General features: G+C 49.0%; 1 protein-coding gene across 1 annotated transcript; it reads right to left on the bottom strand.

Annotated features, from left to right (window-relative positions):
* Positions 1-2,529: 2,529 nt before the first annotated feature.
* Positions 2,530-16,392, bottom strand: KCNK18 (potassium two pore domain channel subfamily K member 18). Its single transcript, XM_007964221.3, has 3 exons — positions 15,631-16,392; positions 12,103-12,231; positions 2,530-3,757 (listed from the first exon to the last, which is right to left on the bottom strand). Exons 1-3 carry the CDS (start codon positions 15,902-15,904, stop codon positions 2,958-2,960), a joined length of 1,203 nt encoding a protein of 400 aa, XP_007962412.2. The 5' UTR covers positions 15,905-16,392; the 3' UTR covers positions 2,530-2,957.
* Positions 16,393-16,847: the final 455 nt, after the last annotated feature.

Raw genomic sequence — 16,847 nt, 5'->3', positions numbered from 1 at the left:
CCATGCTTTCATGGCCAGAGAAAATGAACAGGTAAAAGGGAGTTGGAGTGCCAAGACATATGGGTAGGGCACCTGCAGCATCTACTACACAGACCAGCCCATTCACATGCCAACCCATCCATGAACAGCCTAGGAGGGCGTCTGCCTAACAAGTGCCAGCATTCCCGTGTACTAATCCATTCATGTAGGCATCTTTTTCAGAGGCCAATTCATTCCAGAGGCACCATTCATATGCCAATTAGTGAGAAAAGTGATGTACACAGAATGTGGCCACTGGAAATATCTCAGGCTTCTGTGAACACAGGTGTCAATTCCACTCTGTAGCATCAGTGTATTTGAAGTGATTTTCCCTGGTAGTATGTTTTAATTCCTTTTTATTTTTAGTGTATCTGTTAGGTTTTGTGGTTGCTTTGTGGTTACCATGAGGTTTATAAAAAACATCTCATAGTTAACAAGTTATTTGAATAGATGACAATTTTGGTCAGAAAGAAAGGAAAAAACTAAAAACCTCTACACTTTAACTGCATTCCCCTGTATTCTTTTTCTTGTCTTAATTTACATATTTTTATATTGCCTATCTCTTAAATTGTTCTAGTTATTATTTTTGATATATTTGTCTTTTAGTCTTCATACTAGAGAAATAAGTGGTTGACACACCACAATTACGATATAAGGGTATTCTGAATTTGTCTGTGTATTTACTTTTACCAGTGAGTTTTGTACCTTCAGATGTTGTCTTTGTTGCACATTAATGTTCTTTTTTTCCAGATTAAAGAACTCCCTTTAGCAATTCTGTAAGACAGTTCTGGTGATGATGAATTTCCTCATCTTTTGTCTAGGAAAATCTTTCTCATGCTTGAAGGACAGTTTTGCTGGGTACAGTATTCTCAGTTGACAGGTCTTTTTTACCTTCAGCCCTTTGAATATGTCATCCTACCCAAGCTGGGTGTGTACGTTTTCTGCTGAGAAGTCTGTTGCGAGATGAATCAGAGCTCCTTTATATGTTATTTGCTTTCTCTTGCTGCTTTTAGCATTTTCTCTTTGTCCTTGACCTTTGAGAGTCTGATTATTCTATACTTTGAGGTAGTTTTATTTGGGTTAAATCTGTTTGGTGATTCTTGACTTTCCTGTACCTGGCATATTTATATTTTTTCTCTAGACTTGGAAAGGTGACTGTTATTATTTCTTTGAATACGCTTTCTGCCCCCTTGGTCTAATTCCCTCTTGAAAGCCAGTACTCCTAGATTTGCTTTTCTGAGGCTCTTTTCTAGATTTTGTAGGCATTCTTCATTCCTTTCATTCTCTTTTCTTTTCTCTCCTCTGACTGTGTATTTTCAAATAGCCTGTCTTTGAGTTCATTAATTATTTCTTCTGCTTGGTCTGTTCTGTTGTTGAGACCTTGTGATGTGTTTTTTAGTTCAGCTAATGTACTTCTCAGTTCCAAGATTTTTGTTTGATATTTTTTAAATTATTTTAATCTCTTTGTTAAATTCCTCTGATAAGTTTCTGAATTGCTTTTCTGTGTTACCTTGGAGTTTGCTGAGTTTCCTCAAGACTGCTATTTTGAATTCCTGATCCATGAGCTCACAGATTGCCATCTTGTTTGGGTCAATCACTCACTGGCTCCTTGCTTTGTCCATTTGAAGAAGTCATGGTTCCTGATGTTAGCAGTTTCTTATGCATGTATACATATGTCTTCACATTGAAGGTTATTTATTCCAGTCTTTGCTGCCTGGGTTAGTTTGGTCTCTTTAGCCTATGTGTGTTTAGACGTTCTGGGCACTTTGTCTACTGATTCCTTTAGCTCTAGATTACTGCCTCCTTTTCAGCACTAAATAGCACCCTAACCCAGGTTTGTCATGACTCTTGCAAAAGTTCAAAGCTCTGACTTTTCACAGATAAAGGGCATCAAAGGGGATTCTACAGCTGTGTGGGGAGGCCGGCTAGTGGTTCATGACCAGAGGGCCTGTGGAGAGTGCCTCTTACAATGTGATGCTGCTGAACCACCTCTCTGATTCAGGGTCTTATTTGTCTGAGATGAATAGTAGCCCCAGAGTTTCACGCACTAGGCTGCTAGCCCCACCTCCACTGTCTATGTGACTCCAGAGGCTTTCAGGGGTCCCTCACCCTACAGGTATTCATGATTCTTCCTGTGGGTTGAGGCAGGAATACTTTCCTGAATAGGTAGTCAAGATGATGAAGTTGGCTGGCTGCCTTGATCTCACTTTTTCCAGTGTAGAAATGTCCAGGGAACTTTTCTGCCTGGTGACTTACAGTTTGGGGAAGAGATGTTACAGAGGAGTCCATTTTACTACCTTCTGCTCACAGTTTTTCACTTTTCTGTGGCCCCAGGATTTGTCAAAGCCTCAGTTTTGAGTTCTGGGATATTGGTGTTTATCATCTTGGCACTAGATCGTTGTTGTTGGTTTTCTATGGGGGGCAGTGAAGCCAGATTGCTTCTACTTTACCATTTTGGTGACACCCAACATCTATGTATTTTACAGGGGCTGGGATTGGGCTGGTCTTACATGCACTCATGCAGTCATTCAAGAAAAGAGGATGTTCACACTAGTTCTTTTTTGGGTAACAAAGAACAGCTCAGGAAGATTTTAATTTAACTGAAAGTACAACTTCCAAGAATAAAGGTGTTTTGTTTCTCATATTTCAAGAAAAGCAGTGGCATCCATAAGGTTGCTTCATCTACATGAGGTGGTGCGTTTAAAAAAGGAGGACAGATACATTAATTGGACTTTGGGGAATGGTGATAGTTTTTTTCCTAATGCCCTGACACAAAGGGCATTGGCTAAATTTCTGCAGGGCCTCAAGAATGAACTCGGCTCTCATAAGGGATTTGCCTCCAAGACTCAGGGTCTCAGGTGACAGGCTACATGACCCTGAAAGACAACACAAGAAAACCAGCTCAGCCAGTGTCTGTCATCTGAGAGATAATGAACCCTTCACTTTTTAACAAGGTGGTAAAACTTCCCTTTTGCAAAGAATAGCATAACATTTTTGTATATGTCAATCAGCCTGTTTTGCACCAACTTGAAAGCAATGAACACAATCTCCATTCCAATGATGATATAAATGGAGAAGAACAGGAAGAAGTTAGGGTGTTCTAAAACAGTATCCCCAAACCCAATGGTGGTCAGCGTGACAAAGCAGAAATAGAAGGCATTCTCAAAATCCAACTGTGTCTCCCAGAAGGGGAGGATGGCGGCTGCACAGGAAATGTAGGCAAAAACAATAAGGGCAATGATAGGGAGAGGGATGTCCAGCCTCTCCACCTGCTGTCCAGCTTCATCCAGGTTGCTGATGATGGAGGATGAGAGTCTCCCCAACACCAGTTCAGGACACGAGTTACTCCTCTCCATGGCTTGTGGGGGAAGTTGCAGTGTGTTCTGTTTCTCTCGCGCATGAGATCTCTCAAACAGCTCCATGCTGCAGCTTGGGCGTGAAGGACATGTGCCAAGTTTGGGGCCTGGAAGCTCTTCAGCACCGATGATGATCTGAGGGACCGCTTCATCTGCAGGCTTGGGTTCTGGTTTTTTCTTGAAGAGAGATTGGGGGCACCACTTGGAGAGGGGGCGGGTAAAGAAAGGGAATTTTCGGAACCGATTATAAGATGTGGTTAAGATGGTTGCCAGGATGTCACCTGTGTCCGTGAGAACGAGGAACATCAGGGGGATACCAAAGAGAGCATAGAGCATGCACAAGTACTTGCCAAGCCTGGTGACGGGGTAGATGTAGCCATAGCCTGAAAAAGAAGATGGACTTAGAGTTTGCATCTGGCCCCTTCCCTTTTCCCCCCCAAAAAGCTTTAAAGAGACCTTCTGCCATTTCCCCTCCTTGGCATGACATTTTACACAATGTTTTTGAAAATACTCATCTCAAAGCATTCAGCCACTGGTCTGGCATTAGGCCTGCTTTGCTGGGAGGGAAAGGAGTGAAACCCAGCTTCCTTTTAGGATGAGGAGCAACTGATATCCAGGTCTTTGACTTGAAATGTCCTTGGCAGGGGACCAGCACAGGTTTGGGGTGGACAGATTGCCTTTGATTCTGCTCTGGCCATTTCTGAGCACCCCCTGAAGGAAGGCCTCAGCTGACCTGGAAGGACAGGATGAATACAAGTGAGAGAGGATGGATGGCTTTGTAATCATATCCAATGCCACTTTTATTCTCTGTGAAGGTGCTGGCTTTTAAGAAGCTGCCCTTGGCCAGGTGTGGTGGTTCATGCCTGTAATCCCAGCACTTTGGGAAGCCAAGGTGGGCAGATTACCTGAGGTCAGGAGTTGGAGACCAGTCTGGCCAATACGGTGAAACCCCGTCTCTACTAAAAATACAAAAATTAGGCGTGGTGGCGGGCGCCTGTAGTCCCATCTACTCAGGAGGTTGAGGCAGGAGAATCACTTGAAGCTGGGAGGTGGAGGTTGCAATGAGCCGAGATTGTGCCATTGCACTCCAGCCTGGGGGATGAGAGCAAGACTCCATCTTAAAAAAAAAAAAAAAAAAAGCCACTCCTGTCCTCCATAAGAGGACTGGGCTATTTGTTTCTATGTAAGAGGCACTTATTGTGTCCCCACGGTGTGCTCAGCAGTGTGTATAGTATTAGGAAAAACAAAGATGGAAGATGAGTAAAATACAATTGCCCTCAGAGCTATTTGTTGCTTAGCAGATTAGACAAACATGTTCCTACTGAAGCAATTAGCCTCCCAGCATCTAGGTTCTGACTGACCTTGCTTTGAATCCCAGCTCTGCTATTTATGATAATATTACTTGACTGCGGCGGGGCGCGGTGGCTCAAGTCTGTAATTCCAGCACTTTGGGAGGCCGAGACCATCCTGGCTAATCCGGTGAAACCCCGTCTCTACTAAAAAATACAAAAAACTAGCCGGGCGAGGTGGCAGGCGCCTGTAGTCCCAGCTACTCAGGAGGCTGAGGCAGGAGAATGGCGTAAACCCGGGAGGCGGAGCTTGCAGTGAGCTGAGATCCGGCCACTGCACTCCGGCCTGGGTGACAGAGCGAGACTCTGTCTCAAAAAAAAAAAAAAAAAAATTACTTGACTGCTCACATTTTCAGGTTTCATCTGTAAGATGGGGATGACAATGCCTACTTTGCATATTGACTAGCTGGGAGGATTACATGAGGCCCGTGCTTGACACACAGTGTGCAACTGATAACTGGTGTCTTCACCCTCCAGACCTTAGCTGCCTAGTGAGCACTTCCTGTGGGCTGGGTGTCAGTCAGCCTTCATAGGGAGGTATTGTTATCACCATTCACAGGTGGGGAAACTGAAGCACAGAGAAACGAAGTAGCTTGCCCGTGAGCATACACGTGATACGCAGTGGAGCTGGGATCAAATCCACAGGACTCTCAGGTCCCCAACCAGTGCTGTCACCCTCAGGAGCATCCAGGGACAGGACCATTCAATCAGAGAGAACCCGGCAGCAAAACAAAGGAAGGGATGGGCTGAGGTCTCCATCCCCGTCGGGAGTCCCTCCCCTCCCCTTGCACCAACAGAGGGGCGGGAGCAGACAGACCTCAAACCCCACAGTACAGGTGGCTAGATCTGCTGGAGCAGGCAAGCATCAATGACTTCAACAAGCAGAGGACAAAACTTTTATATTTAATGCCTGTGTTTAATTTTGATGTCATAAAGGATGATTAATACAGAAAAACCCAGCCCAATTATGTACATTAATCTGAAGGCAACTCCTCAGCTGGCTAAGCCCCAACTTCCTCCAGAAGTGCAGCTCCCTGTGGCACACTTTGGCCTCAGGCTCTGCCCTCCAAGAGCAGGTGGGCATTCAGGTTGCCCACCCTCACCAGAGTCCCAAGTACGGGAGGGAGCTGTGGCCCTGAAACAGTCTCATCAGTTTGCATCTATCCCAGAGCACTCCATGCCACTCTGGCTGGTTCCACTAGGTACCATTCGATGGCAGTGTCAGTTAACTGTGTATTTGCATGCATGCATTCATTCATTCATTATTGAGTGCTTACCGCATGCACTGGGGGCATAGTGCTGAGCAAAATGGATATGGGATATGACCCCTCTGAGCCTCTGGTTTGGTAAGAGAGGCAGACATTAATTTTAAAAATCACACTAATGGGTATGGAATTACAAATGGAGATAAATAACAGGAAGTGAAAAAGCAGACCATGAATGATTAGAACAAAGGCACCTATCCTGGGCTGGGCACGACGGCTCATGCCTGTAATCCCAGCACTTTGGGGGCCAAGGTTCCTGATCATTTGAGGTCAGGAGTTCAAGACCAGCCTGGCCAACATGGTGAAACCCTGTGTCTACTAAAAATACAAAAATTGGCCAGGTGTGATGGTGCATACCTGTAATCCCAGCTACTTGGGAGGCTGAGGCACGAGAATCACTTGAACCCAGGAGGTGGAGGTTGCAGTGAGCTGAGATCGTGCTACTGCACTCCAGCTGGGGCGACAGGGCAAGACCCTGGCTCAAAAGAAAACAAAAAACAAACCAAAACAAAAAACAACCACAAGGCACCCATCCTGGATTTGGGCCCAGGAAAGATTTTTCCTGTGAGGGGATTTTTGAGCTGATGTTGGCAGGGGGCCAAGAACTACCCAGGTGAAGAGAGAGGAAGCAGCCTGTGCAAAGACCCTATGGCAGGTTTGACAAAGGACTATCCATACAGTGACAGTGGGGCAACTTGTGTACTGCACATATACCAAGGGGGTGACTGGGAGCTGAAACCTAGCCTCTGTGCACTTACCAAGCTCAGAGCTCAGAGCTCAGGGCTCACAGCACTGGGCTGTGTCTGCCTAGCAAGGGATATGGTTTTCTAATTTTTCACCAAGATGTCACTCTGAGTATAGCTGTCACCCAGGTTTAAGGAACCAAGAGAAGGCCAGTGTGGCTAGTGTACAGGGAGGTAGGGGAGGGGAGCAAGGTGAGGCCGGGAGGTAGGCAGCATCTAACGGCTTCCATGGCAGATGGGGGAGCGCCTTGATCAGTGTGGAAGGCTGAAAAATGACAGCCCCCAAATATAGCCAAGTCTTAATTCCTGGAATCTGTCAGTGCTGCCGTATTTGGAAAGTGAGTCTTTGTAGATGTGATTAAGGATCTCGAGATGAGGAAGTTATCCTGGATTGTGTGTGTGGCCCTAGGTATCATTACAAGTGTCCTGATAAGGGAGAGCCTGAGCAAGATATTTTACACACAGAGAAGAGGAGGTAATATGACCTCAGAGGCAGAGACCAGAGTGATGTGGCCACAAGCCAGGGGATGCTGGCAGCCACCAGAAGCTGCCAAGGAAGGGTCCTCCCCTAGAGCCTCAGAGGGAGCATGGCTCTGCCAATACCTTGATTTTTGAAATCAGTAAAACTGATTTCAAACTTCTGGCCTCCAGATCTTGACAGAATAAATTTCTATTGCTTCAAGCCACTGAGTTTGTGGAAATTTATTACAGCAGCCACAGGAAACAAAATCAGGTTTGCATCTTTTTTTTTTTTAAGATGGGATCTTGCTCTTTTGCCCTGGCTGGAGTGAAGAGGCGTGACCTTGGCTCACTGCAACCTCCACCTCCTGGGTTCAAGCGATTCTCCTGCCTCAACCTCCTGAGTAGCTGGGACCATAGGCGTACCACCATGCCTGGCTAATTTTTGGATTTTTAGTAGAGATGAGGTTTCACCATGTTGGCCAGGCTGATCTCGAACTCCTGACCTCAAGTGATCTGCCCACCTCAGCCCTGCAAAGTGCTGGGCTTACTACAGGAGTGAGCCACCACTCCTGACTTGGTTTGCATCTTGAAAAGATCATCCTGACTGCATCACAAACAGTAAACTGGAGGGCTTCAGATGGACACAGGAAGATAAGTGGGGAGGCTATGGTTCCTGCCCAGGTGAGAGATGAAGGGGGCTTTGGCTAAGGCAGGAGCTGAGAGGAGAGACCTGTAGAGACTGGCTAGACAATTTTGGCAGAAATCTCAAGACAGGAGGATGGTTTGGATTGGAGTGTCTGAAAGGAGCTGGGATTTGAGCACAGAGCAGGCACTGTGAATCCACCGGAATAAACGGCTGTCCTTGGTGAAGGTGGGTTTACAGGATTATAAACAAAGCCTTTCTGGCTGCCTCTGGGTGAGATACTTTTGCAATCCAAAATATGCAATATGTCACATTCCTGAAAATGTTTCAAGGAAGCAGGTCTCAGAGAGCACACAACCCCTACAAATGGAATGTATTAACTATCCTAATTACTGAATGCCGAAATGCATAATGGAACTCATTATTTCTTAGAATGCATTCGTATATTTTGATACAATCAGTTCACTGTACTTAGCCTGTAAGTACTTAATAGCCCATGCACTTTCCTTTCTAATCCAAGAGGGCTGACCCAGTTGGGAATGACTGGGGATTGACTGACCTCACACCTGTCAGGTATCCTGTTCTTAGCATTAAGGCCAGGTGCATTTCAGATGATCCAGAGATGCAGGGCAGGAAGCAGTATTACCAGAGGGACTTTCAAACACCATTATTGATTATGGACAGTGCGGAACACTCTCCAACATCCTCTTCTAGTTGTAATTTCTGGGCGGCATGATGTCCTAATTGACTTGTACAATAGGCAGTAGCATGACCTTCTTGGAATTTAAGCCAAGCTAATGCATTTCCATTAGATCAGTGACTCACAGCCTAGACTTCCACTAGAATCACCTGGAGGGCCCTGGAAAATACTGATGCCTGGGCCTGGTCCCTAGGGATTCTAATTGTTTGGTCTAGGGCAGGGTCTGCACATGGGAGCTTGCAAAAGCTCTGCAGGTGACTCTGACATGCAGCCAGGGCATGCTTCTCAAACATTAGCACACATCAGAATCATATGGAGGACTTTCTAAACTACAGATTGCTGGGCCCCACAGCCATGGTGTCTGGCTCAGTAGGTCTAGAATGGCTCCTGAGAATTAATTTGCATTTCTAACAAGTTTCCCAGTGATATCGATGTTACTCAGGGACCACATTTTGACAACGATTGCAATAGATCAGTTCTCCACGGGGGCAATTTTGTCCCCCAAGGGAAATTTGGCAATGCCTGGAGACTTGTGGCTGCCATAATGGGTGGGGACAGTGGGGAAAGTGCTATTGCATCTGGTGGGTGGAGGCCAGAGATGCTGCTCAACATCCTACATTGCACAGGAGCCTCCTCCACAGAGAATTATCCCATGCAAGAGGCTGATAGTGCTGAGGTTGAGAAATCCTGCCTCAGATGCATCTAAGGTTTTTTCGGGTTTGTTTGCTTGTTTGAGACAGACTCTGCCAGAGACAGACTCTGCCATCAGGCCAACTCTTGCCTCCCAGGCTGGAATGCAGTGGCATGATCATGGCTCACTGCAGCCTCAACCTCCAGGGTTCAAGTGATGCTCCCACCTCAGCCTCCTGAGTAGCAGGGACTACAGGTGCACAACACCACTCCCAAATGATTTTTTAATTTTTTGTAGAGACGAGGTCTCATTGTATTTCCCAGACTGGTCTCCAACTCTCACCTCATCCTCCCAAAGTGCTGGGATTATAGGCATAAGCCAGGGCACCTGGACCAATCTAAATTCTTGAGGAGGCTGGGCATGGTGGAGCATGCCTATAATCCCAGTGCTTTGAGAGGCTGAGGCAGGTGGATCACCTGAGGTCAGGAGTTCAAGACCAGCCTGGCCAACATGGTGAAATCCTGTTTCTACAAAAATGCAAAAATTAGCCAGGCATGGCCTGGTACGGTGGCTCATGCCTGTAATCCCAGCACTTTGGAAGGCCGAGGCGGACGGATCACCTGATGTCAGGAGTTCAAGACCACCCTGATGGATATGATGAAGCCCCATCTCTACTAAAAATATAAAAATTAGCCGTATTTTTGCCATTAGCATGACATAGTCAGCTACTCGGGAGACTGAGACAGCAAAATTGCTTGAACTCGGGAGGTAGAGATTGCAGTGAGCCGAGATTGCGCCATCGCACTCCAGCCTGGGCAACAAGAGCAAAACTCTGTCTCAAAAAAAAAAAAAAAAATTCCAGGCATGATGGCAGGTGCCTGTAATCCGAGCTACTTGGAAGACTGAGGCAAGAGAATTGCTTGAACCTGGGAGCCTGAGGTGGTAGTGAGCAGAGATGGCACCATTGCACTCCAGCCTGGGCAACGGAGCAAGACTCTCAAAACAAAAAAAAGCTTAAGGAAAACAAAAAGACAAAGTAAACTTAATAGCTTCTAGCCCCTTTGTACAGCACCTCAGCATTTTGGGAGGCCGAGGCCGGCAGATCACCTGAGGTCAGGAGTTCAAGACCAGCCTGACCAACATGGTGAAACCCCATCTCTAGTAAAAAATACTAAAATTAGCTGAGTGTGGTGGTGCACACCTGTAATCCCAGCTACTTGGGGGCTGAGACACAAGAATCACTTGAACCAGGGAAGTGGAGGTTGCAGTGAGCCGAGATTGTGCCACTGCACTCCAGCCTGGGTGACAGAGCAGGGCTCCACCTCAAAAAAAAAAAAAAAAAAAAAAAAAAAACCTTCAGGCGAACGGGAGAGACCACATGGGGGCTGTCTATTTCTGAAGCTGGGTGCAGCAGACACCGGTTCCCCACCCAGCAGCCATTCCCTCCTTTCTTCCCTGCAGACCCACTGCTCCCCCAGCTGATTTAGGAGCAGATCCGATTAGTCTTAGTCATCCTGGTGCTCCAGTCCCCCTGCCTGGGACCAGCACAGAGGTGGCTGGGAGGCCCAGTGGGAGACTGCCGGGAAGACATCTTCGCTGCTGATGAACCATGCAGAGAGACAGCCCCCCTTTCTGTATAAGACACAGTGATGCTCGGATGGGATGTGGACCTTGGTGGCCTCATGTGGCCCAGTGGGCAGAGGGATGGAGAAAACCTGATGCCCAGTGCCGTGACTGCAAATGGGAACTGGGCATGAGCTGCGTATCAGCCTAGAGCCGTTCTCATACTGGACTTCTGACTTGGAAGGCGACATTCTCCTTGAAGTTTAAGCCAGCTGAGTTGGGTTTTCTGTTTGTCACTGCTGAAGGCATCCTGGCTGCCACTTACATGCATAGCCATCAGCCAACCCTGAGAGGCAGGTCTAGAAGTGCTTACGGGTCCCAGTAAAAGGCTCAGAGGGGCGACGTCCCTTGCTGGAGATTACACAGCTTCGACCCAGGCTGGCCACTGTGCTCCACCCTGACCTTCAGCATGAGGGGCCCCATCCATTCTCTGCAACCCCTGTGGGCCAGGCCCTCCTAGGGATGAGCACTTGCTCTCTTGAAGGAGAGGGCCCGCAGTCCCTTTTGCCAGCTGAGAAGGGCAGGGGCTGAGTGACGGGCTGCGCTCCTGGTGGGGACTCTGACCCAAGGGCTCCGGCCCTGTGGCTGAGGGCAGCTCCATCACCTCCTGTGACCCCTGCCCAGGCAGGGGAGGCTCCTGCCAGGCCTGGTTTGGCCCCTGCAACCTGGCCCCACCAGAAGGGAAGCTGGGGCTGGGCCAGCCAGCTCAGAGTGAGCCCTTAATCACCAGAGGCACCTTAGTTAACTGCTGACCCAGCGGCATCACACCCCCAGCCCAGGAGGTCTAGCTCTGCTGCAGCATCCCCCACCACTCTCCTGACCATTCTCTGCCCTCCAGCCACAGTGGTCATGTCCTCAAAGGGGCCACTAAACCAACATTTTGCCCATAAGGGTGGGGAAGCATCTCCCTCCCAGTTTCTATGTGCCAGGTGCATAGAAAGTGATGCATACAGAGAGGGAACAGGGTGCTGGGTCTAGACCCAAGTGGCTGGGTTCAAACGCACATGAACGGTGTGACTTTTTGAAAATTGACGGACCTGCTGGAGTATGGGAACAATAACAGCACCCACCTCATGGTGAGGATTAGAGGAGCTAATCAGCATAAAGGTCTTATAACAGGGCCTGGTGCATCTTCAGTGCAAAAGTGTCGGCCAGCGCAGCTGCTATTTGTAGGTGTGCAATATAGATTTGAGGAAGGGAGGGAAGAAGACAGAGGAGGGCCATCTCCACACCCCAATTCCAGTGTCCTTTGCCACCCAGAAGCCCACCCTTCACAGGGCCACCGTGAGGGGGACTGTGGCTTTGCACTTACCCACGGTGCTGAACACTGTGCAGCAGAAAAAGAGCGAGCTCAGGAAGGACCAGTTTGTGGTCCTGTTAAACCACTGAGGCTTCACCTTCTGCAGATGCCCCTGGAGATCCTGTTTCCTATCTTCCACCACTGGAGAAAGACCAAGAGTTTGAGGGAAAGGTTCTGCTGGTAAAGACAAGCCCCGCCCCCGGTGAAAGGGGGATAGTCTTCCCCAAGGACCAGCAGCCCCCTCGCCTTGTGGTCAGTATCAACACCAAAGCTTGGTGATTGAAGCCCTCCTTTAAAATCTTTCTGCAGCCTGGCTCCTGCCTTTGCTCCCCATGGAGATAAGGAGGCCACTTAGCCCTGTGAGAAAAGCACCTAAGAGGTCCATGGGGGGTCCCGCCAGAGCTTAGCCCTGGCATTGCTGTGTAGTCTTTGCCTTTTAATTTTCTGAACCTCCATTTCTTTCATCTTTTTTGTTTGTTTGTTTGAGACAAGAGTCTTGCTCTATTGCCAGGCTGGAGTGCAGTGGTGTGATCTTGGCTCACTGCAACCACTGCCTCCCTGGTTCAAGCAATTCTCCTGCCTCAGCCTCCCAAGTAGCTGGGACTACAGGGGCGCACCACCACACCCCTGCCCAGCTAATTTTTGTATTTTTAGTTGGGAGGGAATTTCACCATGTTGGCCAGGATGGTCTCAATCTCTTGACCTCGTGATCCACCTCCCTCGGCCTCCCAAAGTGCTGGGATTACAGGCGTGAGCCACCACACCCCGCCTCTTTCATCTTTCAAAGGAAGATAACTTCTGCTCTGCCTCTCACACAGGGTTCTCAAGTACTAAAAGCAAAAGGCTTTTAGGAAAAGCAAGCTGTTTCACAGATGCAAATCATCCCCACTCCTGGAGGTTATTACACTTGATGGAGTTTGCCAGGCATGATGGCTCATGCCTGTAATTCCAACATTTTGGAGGGCTAAGGTGGGCGGATCATTTGAGGTCAGGAGTTCAAGTCCAGCCTTTCAACATGGTGAGACCCTGTCTCGACCAAAAATGCAAAAATTAGCCAGGCTTGGTGGCACACACCTGTGGTCCCAGCTACTCGGGAGGCTGAGGCAGGAGAATCATTTGAACCTGGACAGTGGAGGTTGCAGTGAGCTGAGATAGCGCCACTGCACTCCAGCCTGGGTGACAGAGCAAGTCTGTGTCTAGAAAAATAAAAACTTGATGGAGTTTGATCATCATACCATCATACTGTGATCTTTGGGCACCAGCTACCTGTGAGTGTCTCCTCCAGGGCTGGGAAAACTTGACTTCCTAAACATGGGTTCCAGGGCTAATAGCAGGGTTGGGAATCCTGGTTTCCCAGAGAGGTTCCTGAATGGCTCAATTGGCCTGGGCAGCCAGTGGGCTTTGGGACCCCAGAGGCCACCTGCTAGACTCTGGTTCAGCCTGAAGAGAATGGCACTGAGCCTGGCATGCAGCAGGAAGTCACTACTCCTTTTAACTGGCACCAGCCTGGGAGTCTACGCACCTCAATTCCAGACCCAGCTCTGACCTTGACAAGTTCTGTAACTGTGGACAAGAGGCTGCCTTCTGAGCCTCAGTTTCCCCATCAGAGAGACAGCCTGAGATGGTGGTGAAAGGTTCAGGCTCTGGAATCCAAATACATGGGGTTAAGTCCCTGGGTCCATTTTTCTAGTTTGTGAACTTAGACAAATTGCTTAACCTCCCAAGGCCTCAATTTCCTAATCTGTAAAAGAGGGACAACTTCTACCCAACATATAGGCTTCTTGTGAGGATTAGGTGAGAGAACGTGTGAAGTGTTTGCCACAGGGTCTACATGCAACTAACCCTTATGGAACATTTTAATCTCCAGTGAAACTCGGTACCAAATGGAGTGGGACCAGCTCTGCGTTCCCATACCCTGCTGTGCATTGGAATCACCCAATAAACTTTATTTTTACTTATTTACTTTTGAGACATGACTGGCTCTGTCATCCAGGCTGGAGTGCAATGGCATAATCACAGCTCACTGTAGCCTCAAACTCGCAGGCTCAAGCGATCCTCCTGCCTCAGCCTCCCAAGTAGCTGGGACTACAAGTGCATGCCACTTCATCTGGCTAAATTTTTAAACTTTTTGTAGAGACAGGGTCCCACCTTGTTGCGCAGGCCTGATTCTCCCACTTTGGCCTCCCAAAATGCTAGGATTATGGGCGTGAGCCACCGTGCTTATCCTGGAAACTTGAAGACTCCCAGCCCAGCCCTGGAGATCCTGATTAAGTGGGTTTGGAGAAGAGCCTGGGAATGTGTACTCTAGGCAGTCTCCCTGGGTGATTCTGATGTGTTGCTGGCTTGGAAAGCCTTGAACTTGCTGGTAGTCTAGACCCTGCGATGGTACAGTGTCCCTTTGATAGCAGTTTCCCAGGTTCACTGAGCAGGCTGGCTCCCGTCTGGCAAGGATGCAGGGAGTAGGACCCTCCACAGACAGGGTACTCTGCCTCTCTGGACCAGCCTCTTGTTCCTGGGAGCCGCACCTGTTCCCAGAGCAAGGTCGGGGATGTTGAAGGAGCCCCCACACCAGAGTGGGAGGGGGGGAGCTCCCTGCACCCTGTTCTTCTGCTGACTTTGAGTCTGGTTTCATTTGTCTTTCATTTATCTACTCTCCCTTGTTTTATCTTGTTCTGTTGAATATAATAACAAGCTTCCTTTGTGGAACACAGAGTAGAAACAAGTGACTAAATACAAAGAAAATGCAATAAGGACACTATAAAGTGCCTTCTGTCTTCTAAGAGCCAGAATGTTCCTTGTCTCTTCTGCTTCTCACAGGGTCCCTGTGACCTCCAGGCCTGAGATTGGGGGTCCCCTTCTCTCCCGCAGACTGAGACCCAAAGAGAATAAAGCTTTGCCTCCACAGATTGCGGAGCAAGCTGGGAGAGCAGCCGGGACAAGAGCCAGGACCCCCGCCCCTCCCCCAGGTCTTCTCACAGCACCTCCCCACTCACCTGAGCCAGACAGCAGAAAAGGATTTTAAAACAGGAAGTGGGGGGGGGGGGGAGCTGGTGCTCCCGCTGGGATTCAAACCCAATTTGGGTTGTTTCCTAACTTCTCATCCCTGCAAACTGAATCCTGGGTCAAGCAGACATAGTCCTGAGAAGCAACTTAGCCCCCCAACCCCAGGCCCAGATTTGCTCACCCACGTACCCCACCCCACCCAATTCCCAGTAATCCACCCTCCCCTGAGGCTGCTGGTCTGGATGGGGCTGGGAGCTGAGACACAGGAAGGGGAGCTGGTCTTTCCCGAGCACCTCCTGGGTGCTCAGGGCCTTTCCTGCATTCTTCACAGCAACCCCAAAAGGTGGTTAGTCTCCCCACTTTTCAAAGAAGAAAACAGAGGTTCAGAAAGCCAGTTACTCGCCTAAAGTGCCCAGGCATGAGGAGGATCCAGGCAGGCAGCTCCCAGACCCAGCCTCCTGGAAGGCAGCCCTCTGCTCTCAGGGGACTGCTGCCACCACGGAGAAAAGGCCCACCCTGTCCCGGTGAGGCACCTACCTGTTTCACTGCAGTTCAAGATTCTGCAGAGCTCCTCCAAGAACTTCTCAAATTCTCCATCATCTGCTGCCACCAGGACCTGGCCATCCTCAACGGCAGAGAAGAGCACAGCACCCACCAGGGCGTAGGTCACCAGAAAGCAGAGGAAGCAGAGGCCGGGAAAGAGCTTCCCCAGGGCCTCTGGGCAGCATCTCCTGGCCTGGGGGTGCCCGGAGGCCTCCATCCTCCCTGGAGCATGCAGGGCAAGAGTTGCTGGTGGAAGAGGCAGGAGCATCTAAGCCCCGCCAGGAAGATGGGGTAGGAGTGCCCGGAGAACAGCCAGGCTCCAGCGCTAAGTGGATGGTGCGTGTGCTTCCCCAAGGACTCAGGAAGCAGCCGGCAACTCATCATGTTCAGTTCATCCGAACTACTCAGATGGCGCCCTCCCTAGCACCCCAGATTGCTATTGATCTGCTGGGCTGGCCCTGGAGCTGCCTGGAAGGGGCTTTGGGAGGATAGTGTGGTGGTGGTTTTGTGCTACGTGTAATCTTTTCTATCCCCGAACTGCAGTTTTGAATTGCAGATCCCAAACCTGATCTTTGGCATTTAGTCAAGTGATTCTTTCCTGGGAGCTGCCTGTGACACCACTTGGCTTAGGGTACCTGGTCTCCTGGACAGGTGATAATAGTAGTAACTAATAATAGTAATAGTAACGAGAGTGAGTAATGCGGCCAGAGCTCAGTAGTTTCCAAAGGACCTTTATCCTGTATGGATCTAATTACTGGTCCCCATGCTTCACGGCCATGCTGCATACCCCCTCTTGCCGTGGCCTCACGGTGGGCAGAGTGTACTTCCTTGAACTTGGCTTTACAGCAGGTCATCTCAGTTGCTCCAGCCAGCTGGGCATTAGCAGATGTGATGCAAGCAGGGGCGAGGCCTGTGCTTGTGCATTTGGACTTCCTCAGCTATGCCTTTGTCTGCCATGAGAAAAGGTGCCCCAGCTTTCAATTTTCAGTTCAGAGTAGGCCAGTGTGCAACTTTTTTTGGTCGTCCTGAATCCAGGTTCATCCAACACCAGCTACCTCCACCCCGCACCCTAAGTTTGACCCCAACGAGACTAAAGTCTGAGGTGCACCGGCAATGATGTTGGTGCCATGTCTGTGCTGGCCCCTAAGATCAACCCCCTGTGTCTGTCTCCAAAACACATTGGTAATGACATTGTTAGGGCAACCAGCGAC

The sequence above is a fragment of the Chlorocebus sabaeus genome, chromosome 9, assembly GCF_047675955.1.
Source record: "Chlorocebus sabaeus isolate Y175 chromosome 9, mChlSab1.0.hap1, whole genome shotgun sequence".
Taxonomy (NCBI): Eukaryota; Metazoa; Chordata; class Mammalia; order Primates; family Cercopithecidae; genus Chlorocebus; species Chlorocebus sabaeus.
The sequence above is the reverse complement of the archived record's forward strand: the minus strand, read 5'-3'. Positions and strand labels throughout refer to the sequence as shown.

Excerpts from the sequence above, each read along its gene's own strand:
- KCNK18 (XM_007964221.3), bottom strand. The coding sequence starts at position 15,904 with ATGCTCCTGCCTCTTCCACCAGCAACTCTTGCCCTGCATGCTCCAGGG. Across the intron at positions 12,232-15,630 it reads CTTGAACTGCAGTGAAACAG|TGGTGGAAGATAGGAAACAG; the intron begins GTAGGTGCCTCA and ends GTCTTTCTCCAG. Across the intron at positions 3,758-12,102 it reads CACAGTGTTCAGCACCGTGG|GCTATGGCTACATCTACCCC; the intron begins GTAAGTGCAAAG and ends CTTCTTTTTCAG.